Genomic DNA, 23,720 nt, shown 5'->3' with positions numbered 1-23,720 from the left:
AAACCCGAAACCCGAAACCCGAAACCCGAAACCCTAAACCCGAAACCCTAAACCCTAAACCCTAAACCCTAAACCCTAAACCCTAAACCCTAAACCCTAAACCCTAAACCCTAAACCCTAAACCCTAAACCCTAAACCCTAAACCCTAAACCCTAAACCCTAAACCCTAAACCCTAAACCCTAAACCCTAAACCCTAAACCCTAAACCCTAAACCCTAAACCCGAAACCCGAAACCCGAAACCCGAAACCCGAAACCCGAAACCCGAAACCCGAAACCCTAAACCCGAAACCCGAAACCCTAAACCCGAAACCCTAAACCCTAAACCCTAAACCCTAAACCCTAAACCCTAAACCCTAAACCCTTCGCCAATCACTGCTCCCATCGTCTTCTCCAGATAAGAAGATATGTTTACCATGATGTCATACGTCTCGTCGATGCCGATAAGCTCATGGACTGCGCTCATGTCCAGTCTTACACTACCAACAGCGCGAAAGTGGTGTTCTTGAAACAGAGGCCTCAGACGCGACCGCCGCGGGCTTCCGGCAACCTCTGCATCACTTGCGACCGGAATCTGCAGGAATCCTCTCTTTTCTGCTGCATCTCCTGCAAGCTTCAGCACATTCTCAAAACTAGGTGCAAACTTTCCAACTACCTTCGCAAGTGTGAATTCATGGCGCTGCCGGAACCGGCTTTGGACGACGGTCAAATGACCCCCGACTCGGTTCTGGAGCGGTCCGAGCGGCAGCGGCGGCGTCGGCGGAGGTGGGTTAATGGAGTGTCCACACCTGAGTTGTACGGCAACGATGGAGGTGGTGGTGAAGAAGAAGATGAGCAGCAGTAGCCGGTCGGGTTTAAAACCAATTTCCCGGCCGGTTTATGAGATTTCCGAGTCAATGATGAACCGGAGAAAGAGTACGCCGCGCCGATCTCCGCTCATTTGATTTGAGCGGTGGTTTGATGACAATGAGGGGAAAAGTAGTGATGGGTGAGGGGCAAATCCGGAATTTCAAATCATGATAGTAGTAGTATGAGTAGTATGGGCATTTTAGGGAAATTACTAACCCTCCCAAATTTTGTAGATTACTACACTAGTTTCCCTTCTTTTTGTCTTTTTCATAGACCCTTAAAATGACATATAAATATATATCTCTAAATGACCCTTAAAAGAAAAAAAAAAAACCCTGAACCCTGAACTCTAAACCCTAAACCCTAAACCCTAAATACCAGAAGCTTCGTTAGAAAAATCAACCTTCTAGCGGCTTCAGTAGGAAAATGGCACCTCCCGTCTCCACAAGAATTTCCATGAATGATTTGAAAATGTTGTGTTGGAATGTGAGAGGTATTGGCAATACTCTCTCCCAAAAACATATTCACTATATTTGCAAAAGAGAAAAGATTCAAGTTCTGGTTATTCTTGAGCCTATGGTGACTCCAGACTCTAATTATTTCTGCCGCAGATTAGGTTTCAAGCAGCTGTGGTCTAATAAATCCAACAAGATTTGGATTTTCCTTGATAATAATTTTACGAATGTTGTTGATATTGATCATGATCAAATTCTTCATATCAAGATATCTTCGCCAAGGCTATCTGCTCATTTCTTCCTTTCTGGGATTTATGCCAAATGCAGCATCACTCAGAGAATAGAACTTTAGGAGGTGATTAAAGCTATTGCTCATGACTTGACTGCGAACCCGTGGATTCTTGGGGGAGATTTTAATGTCATCTCTGATATCTCTGAACGTGATGGCCCTGGTAGACCTAAAATCCGGTATGCTAGAGATTTTAGTGATGCTATTTTGGAAGCTAACCTCATAGATGCGGGTTTCATTGGCTCCCCATTTACTTGGACTAACAACAGAGTTTGGGAAAGGCTTGATAGAGTGATTTACAATAACGCCTGGATGGATCTTTGTTCTACCACGACAACCCTTCACCTCTCTCGGAATGTTTCAGATCACTCCCCTCTCCTCATTTCAATTAAGCTTAATGCTCAGAGGCCTCAGTCGGCTTTTCGATTCCAACACATGTGGATTAAGCACCATAACTTCATGGAAGCTGTGGAAAATAGCTGGAATGCTCCTTCGGGTTGTTTTGGGCAACTTAACCTCCATGCTAAGCTTAAAAGGCTTAAACTTCACCTCAAAGACTGGAACAAGTCGGTTTCTGGAAATATTTTTGCTATCCTTGCCAATGCTGAGTTTAAAGCTGTTGAGAGTGAATTGGTCTATGACACAAATCGTTCCCAAGCCAATCTTATCGAAAAAAATAGATTTCTCGCAGAACTTACAAAGGCTATCAGTATGGAAGAGGCTTTTTGGAAACAGAAATCAGCTTGCAAGTGGATTCTTGAAGGAGAAAGAAACTCAAAATTCTTCCACAGTATGGTCAAAAGGAAAAGAATCAGATCTCAGATCTTCTCTATCTCTGATCATGGTGAGCCTGTTACTAATCCTTCGGATATAGCATCCTCTGCTACAAACCACTTCAGCTCTCTTCTTACCCAAAATCAGCAGGAAAGGCCTCCATATGATTTGGATTGGAATGATCCTTGTATCACGAAGAGAATTACCAGATGAACGCGATCCCTACTATTGATGAAATTAGAGATGTGGTTTTTTCCATGAACTCTGATAGCGCTGCTGGTCCCGATGGGTTCTCGGCTCTCTTTTTCCAACACTATTGGAGCGTTGTTAAAAATGATGTGCATAATGTTGTTGTTGAATTCTTCTATGGTGTCCCTATGCCACGAAGCTTCACATCCACAACCATTGTCCTTATTCCTAAGGTGGAGAACCCGGGGGAATGGAGCGAATATAGGCCGATTAGCCTTTGCAATGTCACCAATAAAATTGTCTCTAAGTTGGTTAATATGCGTCTTGCCAAGTTCCTCCCTAAGATTGTTTCTCCTAATCAAAGTGGCTTTGTTAAGGGCAGGTCTATTTACGACAACATCGTCATGGCCATGGAAATGGTGCATGATCTCAACTGGCGCCACAAGCTTTACAATGTCATACTCAAACTCGATATGAGTAAAGCCTACGATAGACTGGACTGGAATTTCCTCCGTGCTATCCTTTCTCAATTTGGTTTCAATGAAGGTGTGGTTCAGCTGATTAGTAACTGTTTTTCGAATTGCTGGTTCTCAATTCTCATCAATGGCAAATTGGAAGGTTTCTTTAAATCTTCAAGAGGCCTAAGACAAGGTGAAGCCCTCTCACCTGCTCTCTTTATTATTGCTGCTGAGTTTTTATCAAGAAGCTTGAACAGGTTGTTCCTTGAAAAAAATGCGATGTATTTTCAAACCAAGGGAAGAGTTAAGCTCACTCATCTGTCTTATGCTGATGACATTATCATTTTCACCTCCTTTGATACTTCTGGTCTTGATAATATTTTGAAGTTCCTTGATGACTATGAATCCATATTGGGCCAAAGAATCAACAAGGACAAAAGCTCTATTATATTGCCGAAGCTCTGCCCAGCGGCCATCCAAAGAGATCTGATTTGCAGAACTGGTTTCAACATTGCGGAGCTTCCAATCAACTACCTTGGTGCCCCTCTCTTTGTGGGCAACAAAAGAGCGGTCCTTTATGAGGGATTATTGGAAAAAGTTAAAAAAAAGGATTATGAGTTGGGATCACACAACTCTCTCCCATGGAGGCAGACTGGAGTTAATCAAATCTGTGTTGTCTTCTATGCCGATCTTCTTGATTCAGATTTTACAGCCCCCAAAGTCTACTGTGCATGTATTCGAACAGCTCCTCGCCAGGTTTTTCTGGGGATCTTATAACTCCAGACGGAGGAAACACTGGGTTTCTTGGTCTAAAATCTGCAGACCTAAAGAGGAAGGCGGCCTTGGTATTAGGAGGCTCGAAGATGTCATCAAAGCGTTCTCATTTAAACTTTGGTGGAGATTGAGACAACAGAATTCATTATGGGCTAATATGATGGAACAAAAGTACTATCGGGGGTTCTTCCCAGGACATACACAAATTAAGGCTCATGATAGTTCTGTTTGGAAACGCCTTTGTAACATTCGGCAAGAGGCGCAGAAGAAAATCTATTGGGTCCTGGGGCAGGGTTCTTGCTCTTTTTGGCATGACCATTGGTGTAGAGATCAACCCCTGGCCAATCTCGTGGCTGGGAACAAACCCCATAGGGTTATGCACAACTTATGGCTTGATGGAAACTGCGACATCTCCCTCCTATCCACAATTGTTCCTCATCATCTTATTTCTTCTATTACTTCCGTCCTTATCAATTCTGACAAAGATGTCCTTATTTGGAAGGATTCCTCCTCTGGTCTTTTTTCAATCTCTTCGATCTGGAATAGAGTTCGTAGCGTCAGTCCTAGGAGTCTTATTTTCAACCAAATTTGGAACCCTATGCTTACTCCTACGATATCTGTCTTTCTTTGGCGCCTTCTTCTGGGTAAGATCCCTCTTGATTCATCTCTTCAGAAACTAGGTATAAGCCTTGCCTCTAAATGTCAATGTTGTCGGAATGTGGAAACGGTTGAGAATCTCTTTACGATTGGGATGCAATCTTCTAAGGTGTAGAGGTATTTCTACAGTTTATTTCATTTAACCCCCTTAAACTCTAATTATATACAGCAGTTGCTACTTTATTGGAGAACCTTTACATCGCAGTCACACAAATTTCATGTCAGATATATTATCCCTATGCTGATCCTTTGGTTCATTTGGACCGAAAGAAATGATGCAAAACACCGTGCTACTAATTCTCTTTTTACAGGATCATTTCAAAAGTTATATACCATTTGCAAACTTTACAATTTGCTAAAAAATGGAAGCGCAATCACTGGTTGGGAGACCTCAATACCGCTGCCCAACTTGGTATCCCTCAAACTCACATGTCGAGAAGATATCAAGCTGTCACATGGAGAAAACCTGCGCTTGAATAGTTCAAGCTGAATTCCGATGGTGCCTCGCGTGGAAATCCTAGCGCTAGAGGTGCGGGTGGTCTTATTAGGGACCATAATGGCTGTTTATTGTTTGGCTTTTCAGGAACCCCTCAAAAATTCTACCAACATGTACGCGGAGCTTTATGCTATCTGGCGTGGGCTTGAACTGGTTGCAGAACGGAACCTCCAGCCAATCTGGATTGAAACGGATTATATGCCGTGCTACCGCATCATTCAAAATGCTGCCCCGCCTTGTGGCCCCTGGGACCGCCTTGATGGCACACCTGAACTAAACCCTGATCTATTTGACCCACAATTTTCATTTTGAACATTTAATTTCTCATGTACTACAATTTTATCCATGTCGATATAGATACAATCATACAAACCACGTACATGATGCTCAAATATCAATGCAAAGTCGCATGCCTTCACTACAAATTCTTCAGCACCATAGTAAATGTACACACTTGAACCAAATTGCAAGAAATGGTCCTAACTGAAAATATAAACCTCGTCATATCCCTTCCTGCAAAAGCAAAACCATAAGAAAACATATAAGAATAATAAAGATAAAGAAAGAAAGAAAAAAACGATTGATGATGATGGTGGTGAAACAAACAAATAAATACAAGGGCTTGAACTATCATGCACAAACTCGTGAGGGAAAAAATAATAAAATAAATAAATAATTTCAGAACCGAACAATTACCCAGCCTTTCCACAGTAAGTAAGACCATAGTTGTATATGAGGTTGTCGAGCACTTCTTGAATCAATGGTCTGTTCTTAGACATCCTAGCTTCCCTGTGATTAAAAGTAATCAATGCTAAATCATTAAAAATATATGAGATATGGCCTGAATCACTTCACATATGAAGCCAGAGGTGTGGATAAAATCTACAAGGATTGAAAACACTTGAATTTAGATATATGCAGCATAATGACTTTCATTCAGGTGTAGAGACAGAGCAGAGTACCATCCTTAATGTTACAAAAGATATATTGAGTGAGAACATCAAACAAGTATAATTTAATTAAGACGCTACCTCACAAAAAAATTGGCAACATTTTGAGTTACTTGAACAGCATCCTCAGAGTGTGGGATTCTGGATAAGCCCCATTCAAAAGCATTTTTCTGCGGCAAGGACATTGTAGCATTCATTTGTTGCAAGAAATGTTCTAACACTAAAGAATAAATACATACTTTAAAAACCATGAGAAATATTGATAAATATATCTACATATCTAATAAAAACCAAGGTTCCAAGCAACATATGTAAAATAAGACTAAAGATGATTTCTACAGATTCAGAGACCACCTGAATATTGGATTCATTTCATCAACAGAAAGGTTCTAATACTTCAAAGAATTATTTATGGAAGCATAAACTTGTAGTAAATGGATTATATTGCATGGATGAATACTCAGATCCTTCCTTGGATCTTGCCTAAATTAACATCTTGCTAACATACTTCTTTTGAAATTCACAACTTTTGGATGGAAACATAGGAGATGAAAATGAAGTACCATGCCACAGATGTGATAGAAATATGGAGTGTCACAAAACAAGATCAATTTGAACTACTAACTAACAGGTAAATTTAAACCACAAATTATCAGTCTGCTGACAATAACCTTCCCACCAAATTCACGACTACAAAAGTCAACATAAAGAGAAACAAACAATAGATTTCTGTTTTTGCGTTCTCAAAGCTACTTTCCAAACCTTGCAAGGTCATGGTTCACATGTTCGGTAAAAACTTCTTTGAAATATTTTTAAAAAAATGTAAATAATCCACTAAAATTTACAAAGCTTGAAAATAACCTCTGGTATTATTATGAGGAAAATAGGACTTCATAAAATAAATAAATAAAATATCAGGTTCTTTGCATATTTATGTTTTATGAGATATTTTCAACTGTAAATATGAAAGAAAACAAAATCGGAAAGAGCATGAAGTTATGATTAAAAAGAAAACGGAGTCTTAACAAATGCTTGTGTATTGACGACGGAGATGAGCTTAAGCCTGTTGTTCGTGGGTTTAGATATTATTTACTTGCTTTTCTATTAATATATTATATTTTGAGTTGGCTTGTCTTTTAATTATTGGATTGACTTATTTTATATTTAGTAAGTAGGGTTTAGATAATAGTATTTAAAGAGGAACTAGGGTTTGAGACTATCATTCTGAAATTTTGAAATAAAGTAGTTGTCGGGCTTTGGGCAAACGGTTGGTACCGTTATATTGTTTTTAGGCAAACGATTGATATCGTTTAATTTTTCTTATCCTTTATTTTGTTTCTATCAATTGGTCCGACCTGCCGGATCCCAATCCCGTCCTCATTGTAACAACACGATCAACAGCTGAGCGACAGGATAAACTTGAGGCTGCTCGAGCCGAGATGAAGGATTCTCGCTGAATTCAACTAGCAGAGATCATGGCGACTCTCGTTGAATTCTCAAAAGTGATTTTGAAACCCTCTGGATCGCAACAATCGGCGACAGACCACTATGCGGAGGATAGCGCGATAGCGGAGAGTGGCACACCACTGCCTTCGGCAAACCCGCCACACTAACCAACTCAGCCGTCACCGGCCGTTGTGCCACTGCAGCTGGCGATTAACTCACGATCGCAGATGGGCCCTGTGCAACTTCTATCCTTCAATGGTTCAAATCCGATAGGATGGTTGGCCCGCGCCAATCAACAGCTTGAAATTCATAACACCAGTCCGGAGATGAAGATGCCTACAGCCGTGGTGGCCATGGAAGAATCTGCATTGTACTGGTGAACCTGGTTACGCTCTCGCAAACCGAGGCCGACATGGGAAGAATTTTCGCAAACGTTGGTGGCAAGATTTGATATGCGTTTGAGGGCAGTCTTTTTGAACAATTGGCAGATATTAAACATGAGAAATAGGTGGATGACTACGTATAGTTATTTGTTCAATTGGCTAGCCAAGTTCCGAGTTTGACAGATACCCACGATTTGGGCTACTTTATGAAAGGTCTAAAGGACTCGATTCAAAGCTCCCTCCGCCTTCTTCGGCCCAGAGACTTAGAGACAACCATGGAATTGTCTAGAGACATTGAGAATAATCTTAAGTGCAAGTTGACAGTCACCCATATCAAAATTTGAACAGTTCGACACCGCACGCAAGCTCCATGTCCCGACCAAACAACATGATTAGAGTTTCAACAATAGGGGTCGACCACAACGGATCTATTAGCAAACCTGTCGGTCATCATTCTGTGGCCCGATTGGAGACAACTAGCCAGTTAGCAGCCCGGAATCAATTTAACCATCTCTCACCCCAAGAATCTGTTGAATTGTGAGCCAAAGAACTTTGTTTTCACTGCAAGAAACCATACACCCCAAAACATGAATGCCCTCTCAAACAATTGCGAGTCTTGATAGCTGAAGAAGACAAAGAGGTCTTAGATATTCAACAGTTTGAATTTTATGTACCGACGGGGCATGAAGATTGGATGGGAGAGCGAGGAGATCCATCGATTGAAGAGGGGACCTTAGCATTTTTCTTTGTAGAGGGTTTTCCGAGCCAACGGACTATGTGGTTGCATGGAATTGTAGAAGAAGGAAGGTAACAATACTAATTGATAATGGCATTGGTCACAATCTTATATCTTTTTTCTTAGTGTCTACTCTACGATTACCAACCGAACGTACAAAAAGATTTAGAGTTCGGTTAGGTGATGGATAAAGATAGGAATCCAAAACATTATGCCGGGATGTTATGGTCTTATTACAAGGTTGTGAGGTAATAACCAATTGTTTTATGTTTCGCTTCGAGTGTGTTGATATTATTTTTGGTATAGCTTGGTTAGCCACGTTGGACGATGTTCAAACAAATTGGGAAGCTCTTACTATGTCTTTTGAATGGAAAGGCAATCAAGTAGTGCTGACAGGCGACCAAAGCCTAACTCAAAAGACGTGGGATCGATCATGTGAGGGAGGAAAACAAGAGGAAGATCAAAGCTTATTCCAGTTCTCATACTTCGACCTTGGGGACAAGGTCGATTTGAAGAGGGATGAAATTGATAAAAAAAAAAGCAAAGAAAACTAAGTCTTGACAAATGCTTGTGTATTGACGACGGGGATGGACTTAAGCCTGCTGTTCGTGGGTTTAGATATTATTTACTTGCTTTTCTATTAATATATTATATTTTGAGTAAGATTTGTCTTTTAGTTATTCGGTTGACTATTTTATATTTAGTAAGGTTTAGGTAATAGTATTTAAAGAGGAACTAGGATTTGAGACTATTATTCTGAAACTTCGGAATAAAGTAGCCGTCAGGCTTGGGCAAACGGTTGATACCGTTTGATTGTTCTTGGGCAAACGATTGATTATCGTTTGATTTTTCTTGTCCTTTATTTCGTTTCTATCAAAATATTTTAGGGAGATGGGTTATATTAATCCTAATTTTCTGCACCAGCTTGAAAGGTGATGTGAAGTATTAGAGGTCATGCACTCCTTTGAATACAATTTCTAAGTATACATAGGCTTCAAAGTTCAAATTATGGATGGAAACCAATGGGCATACTAGAAATTACTTGATTTCAAAATATTGAACAATCACAATAAATCTACAAATGCTCTTACAAGAAAATTTGTAGTTAGCCAAAGCAGTGCTAACAGAAGAACATATAACTTCCGTAGTTGCTGCAGTGCAACTGAGAATACCTTTTTCTGACTGGGAAAACAGAATACCAATTTTTAATATGTACTTTTAAAAATCAGTCCCTTACAAGATGTACCTAATGAATATAGACTCAAAACAAAAATATGTGTTTGTATTTAATCTAGTTAGATTAATGTCATGTCAGTTAGGATTATGAAGCCATGGATTCATGACAAGTTAGCAGGACAAGCACTGCATCTCTGGATGGAAAATTCTAACAAAAAAATCTCCTAAACATGTATATGCTTTCCAATCTGTTTTGGGAAAGTAAGGAGATTTCTTCGATGGTAAAATTTAGCTACAGAGATTTAGAAGTGTTAAACAACACATTACTGAACATTGACCAAAATAAAATATTCAGAGTGGTTTCCATAGTAGTAAGCTTGTTATAAATTGTTCCAATTGATCTAGTATTGTGCTTCCTCTATTAATGGATTTATAATTAATATGTTATTAGTGGAGCATCGACTAGCATCATAAAGTCCCTAATATTGCCAACAGGTAATGAGCCACCTTTTGAAATTAAAAATCTAAATTAACGTCAAGACCAAAAATACCTCTGGATGCCATTGAACAGCAGTGACAGGATATCTCTGTGCCTGAACTGTTGAAACATAGGTCTGATACAATCAAACAGATATGTGATTAAAAATAATGCACCAACCACTTTTGGTGTACTCGAACTATTCTAAGATATGCTTTGAATTTGAATAATTAATCCAGAAAGGTGATTTCTTATCCTTAGATACCTTGCCATCTTCATCTGTACTTGTGGTTAGAATGTTGAAGAAACTACATAGACTCCCAGTCTTTTGGAACTTTTCAGGTGATATTCCATACTGCAAAAATTTACCATATGAGGAATAACTTGCAGACAGGCCCAGTTTGTCTAGAACGAAATAGGAAAAATGCTGCATATATCTAATAAGTCAAAAGAAAATATATTAAGGGTGTGTTTGTTTGGGGGTTTAGATTTTGAGTTGGGATTTGAATAGTAAAATTTTGAATTTGAATAGTTGTATGATAGTGATATAAATAGGTGTTGATGTGATGTTTTGAATGTAAAATTGATTTTTAAGTATAATATAAAAAATGAAAAATAGGTGTTTGATTTGATATTGGGGAGGGGGGGGAAATGGGATAAATAGTGGAAATCTAATCCAATCCCCCAAACAAACACACCCTAAATGAACGCCCACAAGATGTTAATATGTGAGAATTTCAACAAGTTACACTACAAGACATGGACCAAAAATACAACAGGCCAAGCAGATGAATTTAGCAACCCTAATTCCCTAAATATGAATTTGCTACCACATTCATTTTGTATCTCATGTTTTAGATTCACTGCGGACTATAAGTCTGCAGGCCTAGCAGATGAATTTAGCAACCCTAATTCCATAAATATGAATTTGCTACCACATTCATTTTGTATCTCATGTTTTAGATTCACTGCAGACTCTATAAGTCCCAAAAAAGCATTAGGGTACTGGTACAAACCTTAGAATTTGGTAATGCCAGATAAGCACCTCCAGGTCATGAACATTGTCAATGCAAATATGCGGAACAGTAATCAATAAGAAAGTTTGATGCTAAACAAATTACCTTTATTAAATAAGGCAGGGAAGAATGAATCCTTCATTTTGTGAGATACAAGATGGCATAAGGAATGGTACTTTCCTACTTAACTTCAGCCAAGTCAGGTAGGTATAAAGAAGGAAGAAGTGACAAAGCAAGCAGAAGAAAAAAGGGGAAGAAGAAGAATAATAACAGCAAGTACTTGCAAGATAAGCATAAATAAATAAGCACACACGGACATGCAGTGAATTCTCAAACACCATATAGAAACTAGTACTCTGATACCTACAGATTGAGTGGGGAAGAGTTCAAATCTGAGGTTACAGTTGCTCACGTTAAGACAGCAGACAATTATTATAGAAATTAGGGTGGAGAAATAATGGCATCCATCCTAAGCATATGTTCACTTGAATGAATTAAAACTTGTTATTCAACATTAAAAAAATAATAATAAATTCTTATTAATGAACTGATTCATTGGATTATTAATCTTATCCAATGTATTTGGTCTCAGTTAAAATAGTCATAAGAATTCATTATCCAATGACACAAAGTATATAGCTCAATACACTCACAATGTCTCATCATAGCCTATATACCCTCTTGCTGACTGTAGCATATTGCTATTACTGCTAACTCTCTTAGTCCTGTGATCATCACAGTTCTTGTATCTTCCAACTATCATGCTATGAACATGAAGAAGATGTTGACAGTGTGTTCAACTGCTCTCTGGTATGTTGTTTATCATAGCTTGGACAAGTGCTCATTGTTGTCTAATTGCTTAGCACTTCGAGTCCAAGTTGAAATTTATTTATAAAACCCCATTTGCTCAACTCATTAAAGGATGTACGAAATAAATTAACATATAGAAAACTGACATTGTAATACAAGTAGATATTCTAGCTTTTACACCATGCATGACAATGTCCCTAGTCTTCCAACCTCAATCCAAGACATAACCACGAACAGCTTGTCTTCCACAAACACAAATAAACATCTAAATACTAATCACATAAAAATACAAACATTGAAAAGAGTACTTACACGATGATTTTGCATCACAAGGCATTCAGTACTCAGCTTCTTTAGTAAAACTGGAGGAAATCTGCAAATCAACATCAATCCATCTTTGATAAATCAAATTAAGATGAGAAAAGTAATTTCATGAAACATTTTATTTATTTATTTATTTATTTATTTAGAGAAAAAAAAAAGTATTACATAAAGATAAACAAGAGTACATAGAATAGTTGAGAGACTTTTGTGAGCAAAACTAGGGAAGCATTTAGGGAGCTCTATTCATAGACACTAGAACCAGGAAGAAAACTCTTTGCCACCCCAAGCACTGCATTTAGTAAAACATCCAGGAGTATAATGAAAAGAGAGTAGTGAGCATCTATAAATGGATTGGCACATCCTATTAATATTATTAATAAATTTCTAAGGAGTTAATGCACCTTGGATTTAACCGGTGGCATAAAAAGAGTAGCACTCAACAACTATCTTAAGGATGGAGCAGCCATAATAGTCCTTATAGTAGGCAATTACAAATCTGAACAATGACCAACACTCTCATTTTACTCTCTAATACCAATAGATTTGGAGAGAATAAAGAGGATATCCCATTATGGTCTCTAACTACAGAACCAATACCAGTAGAAATGGAAATGGGACGAGTATTGCAAGAAACGAGACTTGCCCCCAACCCTCCAGGTAACTCGAGTAGATCCTTAATCTTATTAATTTTCCCCTTTTTCTATTTCTAAAAACAAATCACTTTGTATAAATTTAATTTATACTAACACTACAATGCATATATAAGCAGAGAATAATAAAAACCAACAAATACTAAAAGAAAAAAAATCATAAGTTCCACTACCCCAAAGAAAAGTGCATTAGTATAAACATTGTCGTGCTTCTTTAATATAAATTTACTAAATTTGGAAAAACCATATCATACGCCATTATCATATCAACTAGAAGATATGACCATTAATAGTCCATGGAGGTTTAGCATGGAAAAACCATCATCCAAATGAAAGGTAATAGCAACACCAGAAAAGAGGCAAAGGGGTGGAATAATAATTAATCAACAATTTACTTTTTCAGTATTCACAATTTCTACTACCTCTCAAATACAGTTTCATTTAAGTTGACATTTTGTAGAAACTGCAGTTTAGAGGCTTGATCCCTGGCATTAAATCTTTCCAAGATGCTTCTGTCCTGTAACCAATAGAAAATAAAAAATAAAAATATTTTACCTTTGGTGAATTGTATGTTAAAAGTCAAATAAAATTTTATTTAATTAATATGTAAACTAAACGTAGAGCAAAGTGACAAGACAATCTATGCAAATCTCTATCTCAATGTAGCCTTCATCTATTGATGAGCTTCAATAGTGCAGAGCACTAAGTAAAACATCATGTGTAGACATGCACGCCAAGAGTACTGATCCACACTCTCCATCAAAATCAAGAGGATACTTTCATAGCTCTAAAAGATGAAAAAAATCTAAGAATATAGCATTGTTTATAACAAAACATAAACTATCTGGTTAACAGAGATCTCTCTTTCTTCATACTGTTTACCTTCTCACATATAGAAAGAAGACCGTGTAGTGGGGAGGAAAAAAGCATGACCTGAACATGAAGATGAACTCATTTTGCGAGACAGATTACCTGACTAACGATTACTGTTAACAACTCAAATCCTAAGCATATGGCAAGCAAAGGGAAATGTTCTCCAGCATCATTCTTCTTCAGACTTCTCTGCCCAAAACAGTTACCAAAAACTTTTAAGAAATGTTACCATTCTTTCACTATCTTATTTTCTTGTACATGGCACATTCAAAATTGAAATCCATATGATAATAGCAACCAATTAAGAGTATGTAGGATTCAAAAATTGAACCTGAACCAGAACTAGTAGCAAGCAAAGTAAACAGTCAATCAGGCAGCATGATGGATGGTAATGAGAAATATATTGCCAACTATTAGAAAATTTGAACTGAGTTTTTATCCAGATTACTCAAAAATTAAAACATAACAGTTTCTATTCGAAATGGATGCTTAGATGCTCATGAATGTATACCTTAAAAATAGACTCAACAACATCAGCGTAGCGTCCACTTTTGGCCGAACCTCCTGTGAAGATCACTCCATTAACCAAATTAAGTTTCTGCGACAAATGTTAAAAAGTAAATGCAGCAGCAATTTCAAGGAACTTCAATCCTGGACTACCTTATAATATAAAGTGTGCTACCTAAGGTGATGTTGTATCAACATTACAAATGACTGATAAGTGATAACCTTAACACATTTGTAACACCTTTAGTGCAAAGGATATCCTCATTCTGAAAGCAGTGAACACATTTCAACTGAAGGGGATGTGGCAAGACAATGCAGAGAAACACCAGTGCATACAAGATATAAAGACTACACAGTTAGTACAAATTGAGCACAAACTCAATTGTGATACCCCAACTTTTAAAAAGTAGTACAATACTTCCCTCATCCCAAGTAAGTAATTAGTAGGGCAGCACTAAAATAAGAAATTCAAATTTTGGAAAAACGAAATCAGGAATTTTACTATTCACTGGTAGCTGGTGACTTGCTAGAGATGGAGGCCAGAACTACCGGCAAACAATACCAGAGTTGGTTGGTGGGAGGTGGCACAGGAAACTGAGTGAAATTTGTAGGAGGATAGGAACCGAGGAAGGCATGTGAACTGAACCATGCAACCTGAGTTCAACCGAGTCATGTGGACAAGCTGCGCTAAATAACAAGTTCAAGGATGCAAGCTCATTTTAAGTACACCTACAACATGCAGAGTCAAGAGGAGCGAGCTTCAAGGAATTGACATTATGCAAGCTCGCATGGATTTAGAAGTAATTAGCTTGCATGGAATTGTTAATTAGCAAATCATATGGGAACCATTATAATTGCTAATGGAAGCTTAAATCTTCATGTCTGAGCTGAAACATTTAAAAACATTCTCAATATTTGATAGGCCAAATTCAGTAAATGATATACTGTTGGAATCCTCTCATTGTATTATACTTAAACGTAAAATATGGTAACCATTGGAATAGGAACAAAGTACAACCACTTCGGAAATAGGACAACTACCTGCTTATTACTACTACAATAGTAGGCAGTGAATTTCGGTGGCTTATAATTTATAAATTACTGATCTGATTTATGTGCATAATATACCATTGCAGCAAATGCGATGAATACTCTGATTATGTAAAATATCAGGATGAACTAAATTTGCATAAGAATGCAGTAATGCTCAGGTGCTGCCAGTCACAACAGTGTTGAGGTAGAACTTCCTGATCTTGGCATGTTTGGCCCATTCAGTAATCGGAACATATAAGCATATAACTGAACGTAATGGGTAAAATATGAATATTTCTAATTCGTTTGATGCAGTCTTAGTAGCAATTGAGCGATGCAAGAGTTGTAGCCTTTGTTTGTTTAGCCTTTCAGATTTCTTGCACTATGCCTAGATATTTTTTATTAATCAATATTATGTAACATTTTATTTGAGTATATTTTATTGAAATATAGTTTTCTTCAACATGCATTTTATATTTATTTTTAATAAAATAAATTGTAACATATCCCAAAACCCATCCAAATATCATCTCATAACATCTCATTAATAAAATATATATCAAAAAAATTCCAAACCCCATCCAAGCAAACCCATAATGATTGTGTAGGCTTGTATTGACTGAATAAGACAATAACTCCCATTGATGAGGGGTGAGGGGGTTGTCACAAAAAGTGAGGATACTGAAAAATCAACTTATCAAAGTAAAGGTAGAAAGCTTCATCGTAAAACGAGTAGATTAGAGTTATAATATGGATAAACATATTTATATATACAAGGCCATCAATGAAGAATCAAAATTGAATTATATGTTTCCTACTTCCTGTCCCTAATATATCCTTTTACTATTCCCAGATCCCATTCCTACAATTTCTTATTCGTATAGAAAATAAACTATGAGAGGGGTTGATTTGCAGATGAGTAATTAAAATATCATCTTGCTTTCATCCTTCCCCTTCATAGTACAAGGGAAACTTTTTATGAAGTCTTGCAACAATTGAGTGGTAGTTCATACTCTCTCTTACATCCTGATATTTCTTCATTTAGCTCTCAATGTAATCTATCACTCTTCAACAATACATGTATAATTTTCTCTGTAGATACAGTCTGTGTGTGTGTGATAGTATTGGGGATTGAAACATCGCGGACAAAGGATCTCCTCATCCCAACTTTTTGATCAAAAACTTGACTCAAGTTTATCAATAGGTAGGCAGTTCTCATCCAATTAAACAAATGACTAAAATGTATTTGAACATGGTTGAATTAATTATTTTTTTGCTTGAGCATGAATACTTAATTTCTAGTTATGTTTTGGTAAAAGAGATAAATTTGCCATTCGCGATAGTTGAATTGAACTCACTCATCTTCATAAACAATTGAGTCTTCATGTGTGTGAATTAACTCATTAAATATAATGAATGAGCCATCAAGCTTTAACAAACTGAAACTTAAGCTAATGAGTAGCCCATTTCTAGCTAGTAGTGCTACCCTCCCTCATTTTTGACAAGGTTCAAATTAAAACTTTCAACCATGCAGCTAAAAATTAGCATCCCTGTTTTTCATGTTGAAATGATAAATCATTTGGTTAGCATTGCAATATTTCAAGTCAATTATAAGCCTTCTGATTATATTCTTATATAATATAAAAGATTATTTATAATTAGAAAAATTCAACACATTTAATTAGTAAGTTACAGAATAAAAATTAAAATATTTGCGATAGATTATTTGGTTCATAACTCATAATAACAAATGATTAATCTACAAATTATCTCTTCCTAAATTGTAAGCTACAAAAAGTAAAAATATTTACTTGAATATATGTGTTCTTTTGGAGTTTCATTTTTACTTTATATTTTGGTTTTTGTTTGAATAGTAGTTTGTATACAATATTTTGTGAAAAAAATAATATATTTCTATTAAAAATAGGAATAATTGCATAGTAATAAAACTAAAATCAAGCTCTATATTCTTTTTTATTACTATAATTTTTTACTAAATACAAAACATAGAAAGTACAAAAACAAGATAGATTCATATAGTATCAATACTAAGTTAAAAAGAAAATGTGAATATATTTTTAGTGTGTACTTGAATGTGCAGTACTAAGTTAAAAACAAAATTGTAAATCTATTTAAGTGTATACTTCAACACAGCTTTGATAGAAACTTATAATTATAGATTGAAATATGACAAACAAAAGGTCCATTCGTGAGACCTTTCAGGTGTTAAACAATAATTTATTGAAACTTTGAAGTAGAGCTACATATATTTGAGTTGTCTTCAAATGCAAAGAAAGAATGGCTTAACACTAGGAACAAATATCAATAGTTGTTCCAATCAAACTCTTTTTTTTTTTTTTTTTTATCAATTTTGATCTCATTAAAAAATAATTATCAAAACTAATTTTATATAAAAAAAATTAAATTTATTTTTTATTCCACCGTAGAAATTTCAACGGAATATGCTGATATGATTGTAATGTGAGCGGAGGTGGCATATGATTCAGATATAACACGACCGTGTTTAAATATTATCACATTCCCCATCTCTCCTTATCCAAACACTTATGTGTTCAACCTAAACATGCCCGTTTTCATGGACGCGTTTGATATGTGAATTTATACCCCCTCCTTGCGGTGGACGGAATGACAGTGGCTCCAGCGATCTTATCAGACAACAAATTATCCTCTGAAATGGCCACCGAAACAGCCTCAAACAGCTTCTTCCCGATTGGCCCAAACACTTTCATCCAAATCCAAACCCAAACCCTTATACCCTTTAATCCCAATCCAAAATCTTTAGCCCAACATGTCCCCAGAAAGGGGGTTTTTGTAGTCAAGACAAGCGTGTTTGGATAAGGAGATGGAGGATGTGATGAATGTTTAAACACGGAAACATTCTATGTAACAAGGCCGAGGCCGTGTTTGTTCGAATCAAGACGCCACTCCAGCTTTCATTACAAAAGGGGATGGCCCTGGGCCCGGACGAGAGGAGAGCCAGGGCAAGCCCAATATAAATGGAGGTCGTTATATATTTATACTACATATAATATTTATATATAGAACTTATTTGATAGCTTGATGGTGTGATGAAATTTTATAATGGTGAAGTCATAGGTTTTTGTTTTGTAGGCCTCTCAAAAGTCAATAGAGGTGAACACAGTTCGAATATTTATAAATATGCAGGTATTTTAAACCGAAACTGAACCGAAATCAAATATAATTATTAATATAAATTTTAAGATTTTAAGATATAATAATATAAATATAATTAGGTAACCAACCGAAAAATATCAAAAACCAAAATTGAAATGACCAAATATCAATATACAATAGTATTCGAACCAAATTTGTTCGATTAACCAAAAAAAATTTATTCGATTCAATTCGGTTCAGCAATTCGTCGGCGGTTCAGTTCAATATTTTTCTCCATCCCTAAAAGTGAGGACCGGCCTTGAAGACCGCCATGTGTATAGATTTATTTTTTGTATGAAACTTAATTTTGATAATTATTTTTTAATGAAATCAAAAAGTGTTTGATTGAACTATGCTGGCGGCTAAAGTGCTAATTTAACTTCAGAGTTTAGGGTTTAGGGTCTAGAAAATATTATTAGAATCGACTTCTTTTCATCGGCAACAGCAAGTTCAACATGATCATTGGCGCATTTCTAACCGCAGTAATGACTAGAAAAACGAAAGATCTGGATGCAAAATCAAAAGTGGAGGAAAATTTTAAAAGAATTGGACCTTGTAGATAACCTCCTCAGGCTCATTGTAGATTAATGGAATAACCCTAGCTCCAGCAGATTCAACAAACTTCACATAAGAAGCAGCTATGTACGACGCATTAGTAGCGTTGGTAAGCCTGCCTGAGGCGCCATCCCCTGGATGGCTCAGAATTCCCACGACGGGGCGATAATTGATACTAGGATCCTCCGCGGGACACCTTGGAACTGCCTCAAAAGAATCGACCTCCCACGGCATGAGAATCGTCGCAGCGGTAGATTGAGCATTGGCGGAGACACTGACCTCCTTGGAAAGAGCAAAAAGGAGGGGAATCCAGAAGAAACCTAGCATATTGGAAGAGGAAACTGCGCCAGCGGCGATTGAGGAGAGGGAAGCAACGGGAAGGAAGAAGTAAATTTATCGTCCCGTGTGGGTGTGGACTTAAATACTTTTTCTTTTTTTTTTTTTTTTAATCGGATGTGTGGACTATATTTATTTTTTTAAATAAAGAAGTAACTTAAAGTCATACGCAAATTGTTACCCTCATTCAAACTTTGAATGTCTTTTTTATTTTATTTGTCACAACTTCAAGGCCAATCTATACATAAAATGCCATTAAAAAATAAAAGAACTCCACGACCCGGCAGACTGGTATCGAAAGGCAACAAGAATTTATAATAAGTACACAACAACACAACAGTCTATCTCAAATACACTTGACATTGAACAACAATAGTAGCACCTATACGGAACCCGGGGGCCACCACAAACGCCACGCATGGATTGGCATCGCCGCGGCTGCTTGTAGTGCTTGCATCCAAGGCTTCCTCGCTCAAGCTCTCCATGTAGACCTCGGAGAATCGGACCCCTTTCTTCACCTGGAAGATCTCCACCGTCGGATCAAAAGATAAGGCCAGGCAATGCAACAACCACACGTCCTTCGCCATCTCGATGAACGCATTCACGAACGGCGTATCGGGCATCTCTCCTCCCGAGCTCACCATGTTCCTCTGGTCCAAGTTGCCGAAGATTGCTGCTTCCATCTTCGAATGCACGAGCCTCAGGTACTTGCTCCGGCAAAACTGTGCGAACGCCGTGCCGGGCTTCCAGGCACCGAGGTGGCCATCACGCACGGACGCCATTTCCATGAACCAGTAGTCAAAGAGATGATGTCGCAGCAACTGGGGAGGGGAAATTGATTCCATCGGGCAGCCGAATCCGTCGAACATGTGCTGGCACACGAACGACTCGAATGCAAAACAAATGTGGCTTGATTTCCAAAATGGGGTCCCGGGCACAATCGACCTCGCCGCGGCTTCCAAATCCCAGTCGGTGGACTCCTGGATTTCTGCGACCAGCATACGCACAAAGGCTCGTATTGATTTCACTGCAAGTTTATGATACATGATGAAGTGGGAGGGGCTGCTGCTGATAAGGTGGGAATGCCTATGGGACTGGGAATGGAATGGTCGTCGTCGTCGGCTAGCGGGGTCGGGCACAGTCCCGGTCCCAGTCCCAGTCTCAGTCACAGAGTGGGCCGGTGCGCACAAGTTCGCTCTCCGCTCAAGCAATCTGTTTTCGCCAACGGCTTCCGCTAATTTCTCCTTAAGAAAGGTTATTTCTGAGTCTTTGAGCCGGAGCTCGAACTCCAGCTTCTTCCCGGTGACCTGGTATGTCTTGAGGAGACTCTTCTGCTCCCGAATTTCAGACAGCAGCAGCGCCGTGCCCGGAGGAGGTGTCTTGTCGTCGAGGAGGTTGTTTTTTAGGTATGCTTGCTTCAATTCAGACAGGCTTTTGAGCTCCGAGACAATTGCTTCATCTGCTATCTGGATTCCTTCGCCATCGTACGGAGACTGCGAGAACTGCAGCTGTGCATACGCTGCCTTCACCGTCGATATGCTAGCAAACAACTTGGCAAGAAAGGCTTCCCGGCGGGCCCTAGTACTACACACCAGACCCTCCTCATCTTTGGCTTTCTTGGACGCAGTCTTCTGCTGAATGCACGATGAAAACAACAGCAGATGAAATAACAAACACCGAATAATCCTGAGATGGGATCAGTATTAGGCTATAAGCTATTAATTAGTACATCACGCATTGCACCTTATCTGTCGGCCGGAAGACACCACGCTCCGATGCAGCACCCGTCACAGCCCTGATATGCATGACCTTGGCGAATGCCCGAGCCAGGCGGCTCTTCCGCGGCGTAGCCACTGTGGAGTCCATCTGAACTTAGGAAAGCCAAAAAGCTGCAAAGAATGCAATATAATGTAGTATTGTTGCGGGGCGATGATGAGCGAGCACAGCGACTGAGTACCAACAAAAGAACGAAAAGCTAGTAGGCGCTTTAATTTTATCTCATGGATCGAGGGGGTTAAAGTTGCGAGAGAAATTTTTCTCGGGATGCTGGCAAAAGTGGGCTCTCAAACGGCAGGAAAGGAAAACGAAGAGGGAGGGAGATGCACTGTGCATAAATAGATCAGTAGTGTATCTAGTTGGAGAAAGGGCATAAAGTGCGAGGGGCCCCTGTCGGCTAATGACAAAATTAGCATAAAGAAGAAGATGAGGACATTCTGGTGTGGGGTAGACGATGAGATCAAGAATCTGGGAATGTGCCTGCCAAAGCCTAACTGGGATGATGAACAAATGGGCGATTTGGTAATTGAAGTGAAGGCACAATGTTTGACAAAAACAAATTCTTTAACTACTTGTGCGCAAATTCTTTAACTACTTGTCCTTGCGCAGCCACAAACATATATTGGCTGAGTTCTAGCCCCTTCAGAAAACATGGGATTGTTAGGAAAAAAAAAGGTTGAACATAATAAAAATTAAAGTTAAAAGATACATTTTTTATATGATGTTTAATATAAAAGAAATTAAATAGAAGACTCACTTACAGTATTTTATTCATACATCCTTACTCAATACAATATATATATGGTTATATTCAAACTCCTCAATATCTCCAAATCATCCGTCCCAGAAATCCTCATGTTATCATGGATCAATCAACAAAATATAAGATTGACAGGCCCGTTGGTTAATTTATAATATGAAAATCGCTTAATTAAACACACGTAGCAATCATATATTGATGCCAAGTGTTGCAAAGGAAAGCACCGTGCATCTAAAAAGTCCAAACTAACCACATAAAACACACACGCACATACACAAGGAGGAGCAACACCAGACACGAAACGTCCAACATGCAATTGAAGTACGCCACGTATGAAGAACCGATCGACCCACCCGCCCCCATAAATCAGATATTGTACTTAACACACACGCACATGAAGTTGTTGCTTATTCAAGTTTCACAAACAATGGGTTCCTCGAGGCTGAACACCTCACATTATATTTTTTCTTTATAGTACGTGAGCCCTATAAATTATATCTATAAGTCACATTAGCCAAACCGAATAACATGGTGTGATAGACAAAACCCTGATGCGTCAGAGTTTAAATTCATGACCAAAAGGTCACGAGTCCATCCTCATCTCATACGGACTACAAGCATCTATCTTTTTAACCATACGTATACCAGCTCTCACGTCAGCAAGAAATAATTTAACATCCAAAGGGCCCATCATAAATATGATGAGCAACGCACTACGATCCAACGGACAGAAATGACGCAACACAAGCTAAGCCAAGAGAACTCCAACAACCGCAGCAGAAATGCATCAGATACGGACCCAGCAAAATTTACTGCTGACTCACGTGACAGCTGCAACTTCAGCCGGCCCATCTACACCCCCACTGCTCAGTCACGTGACCAAGAGCCGGTCGGCGGAAGTGCACACGGCACTCGAATTTTTACGGGCAAACAGAAACGAGGAGTAGACTACTGTTTTGAATAAACGCAACACGTTTAATCTTTTGGACCGGAGAATTAGAAACACGCTTTTACCTTCACAGAGCGAGCGCCCACTGAGATTTTGATGCAGAATTTGCAGATAACCAAATTGTTGAAATGCGTATCGCACCCTGAAATCAAAGACTTCATTAATAAGAATCATATTCTCAAATATTTATGTTTGGTGGATTCAGAAGAAAGCGAAAGAATCTAATAATGGAAAGAGAGGGTGAGAATCAACTCAACCCACAAAAGGCGACGGCACAGCTCAACGGTCAGTAATCGACAGAGTGCAGAGGTTTTGGAAGAAAGTTGCTGGTATCGAGCTATCTCATCTCAACGCGTTGGAAAAGTCCCATGGTTGCGAGGCACGCTTTTTGTTTTCCGGTTTGTGGTTTGGACTTTGGAACAAGGAATGGGAATGGGAAATGGGAATGGGATTTGGTAGTTTGGCGCATCCGTCAAACATGCTATGCAATCATATAACAGGGTGTATATATATATATATATATATCACTTTCGTTTGATTGTATTTTGAAATATTTCAAAATTAATAAAATTTTAAATTAAAATTGTGTATAGCTCAGATTTTAAAAAATATATAAAAATAGAAATTTTTATTTTTAAAAAAAATAATAATATTTTTTTATAAAAAGAAAAACAGAAATAAATTATGATTGAAAAAAAAATGAAAATAAATTTAAATAAAATAGAGAATACAATATAAATATTATATATTTTTTAAGAATACAAAATATTTTTATTATAAACAACTAAAATAAAATATGATAATTTTTTATTATAATATACAATGAAA

The 23,720-nt window shown here is 37.9% G+C and overlaps 3 protein-coding genes and 1 pseudogene across 9 annotated transcripts; 2 read left to right on the top strand and 2 right to left on the bottom strand.

Annotated features, from left to right (window-relative positions):
* The first annotated feature begins 363 nt into the window (after window positions 1–363).
* On the top strand, window positions 364–943 carry LOC127254465 (protein RGF1 INDUCIBLE TRANSCRIPTION FACTOR 1-like; annotated as a pseudogene).
* A 1,632-nt stretch (window positions 944–2,575) lies between these two features.
* On the top strand, window positions 2,576–5,252 carry LOC127254464 (uncharacterized). Its single transcript, XM_051279555.1, has 3 exons — window positions 2,576–3,610; window positions 3,717–4,553; window positions 5,028–5,252. Exons 1-3 carry the CDS (start codon window positions 2,576–2,578, stop codon window positions 5,250–5,252), a joined length of 2,097 nt encoding a protein of 698 aa, XP_051135512.1.
* On the bottom strand, window positions 5,227–19,461 carry LOC127254462 (gamma-glutamyl hydrolase 2-like; the record flags this gene model as incomplete). Its single annotated transcript, XM_051279554.1, has 10 exons — window positions 5,227–5,453; window positions 5,637–5,729; window positions 5,972–6,060; window positions 10,183–10,245; window positions 10,375–10,464; window positions 12,248–12,308; window positions 13,332–13,426; window positions 13,882–13,971; window positions 14,294–14,380; window positions 19,069–19,461. Coding segments are annotated over 10 exons (1,095 nt in total), but the record flags the coding sequence as incomplete, so codon positions are not given.
* A 136-nt stretch (window positions 19,462–19,597) lies between these two features.
* LOC127254943 (protein GRAVITROPIC IN THE LIGHT 1-like) lies at window positions 19,598–23,373 on the bottom strand. 7 transcript variants are annotated; one of them, XM_051280300.1, is made up of 4 exons: window positions 23,150–23,373; window positions 21,945–23,034; window positions 21,151–21,823; window positions 19,598–21,041 (listed from the first exon to the last, which is right to left on the bottom strand). In XM_051280300.1, the coding sequence occupies exons 3-4, from the start codon at window positions 21,271–21,273 to the stop codon at window positions 19,749–19,751; spliced, it is 1,416 nt and encodes a 471-aa protein (XP_051136257.1). In that variant the 5' UTR covers window positions 21,274–21,823; window positions 21,945–23,034; window positions 23,150–23,373; the 3' UTR covers window positions 19,598–19,748. The 7 variants fall into 7 exon arrangements, with proteins under 7 accessions (XP_051136257.1, XP_051136263.1, XP_051136258.1 ...); XM_051280306.1 differs by having other exon boundaries at window positions 19,598–21,038; XM_051280301.1 differs by having other exon boundaries at window positions 22,958–23,034.
* Between the last annotated feature and the right edge of the window lie 347 nt (window positions 23,374–23,720).

This window comes from Andrographis paniculata, unplaced genomic scaffold, assembly GCF_009805555.1.
Source record: "Andrographis paniculata isolate CXL003 unplaced genomic scaffold, ASM980555v1 Contig52END, whole genome shotgun sequence".
NCBI classification, from domain to species: domain Eukaryota; kingdom Viridiplantae; phylum Streptophyta; class Magnoliopsida; order Lamiales; family Acanthaceae; genus Andrographis; species Andrographis paniculata.
Note: the sequence above shows the minus strand (reverse complement) of the source record. Positions and strands in the feature narration are given on the sequence as shown.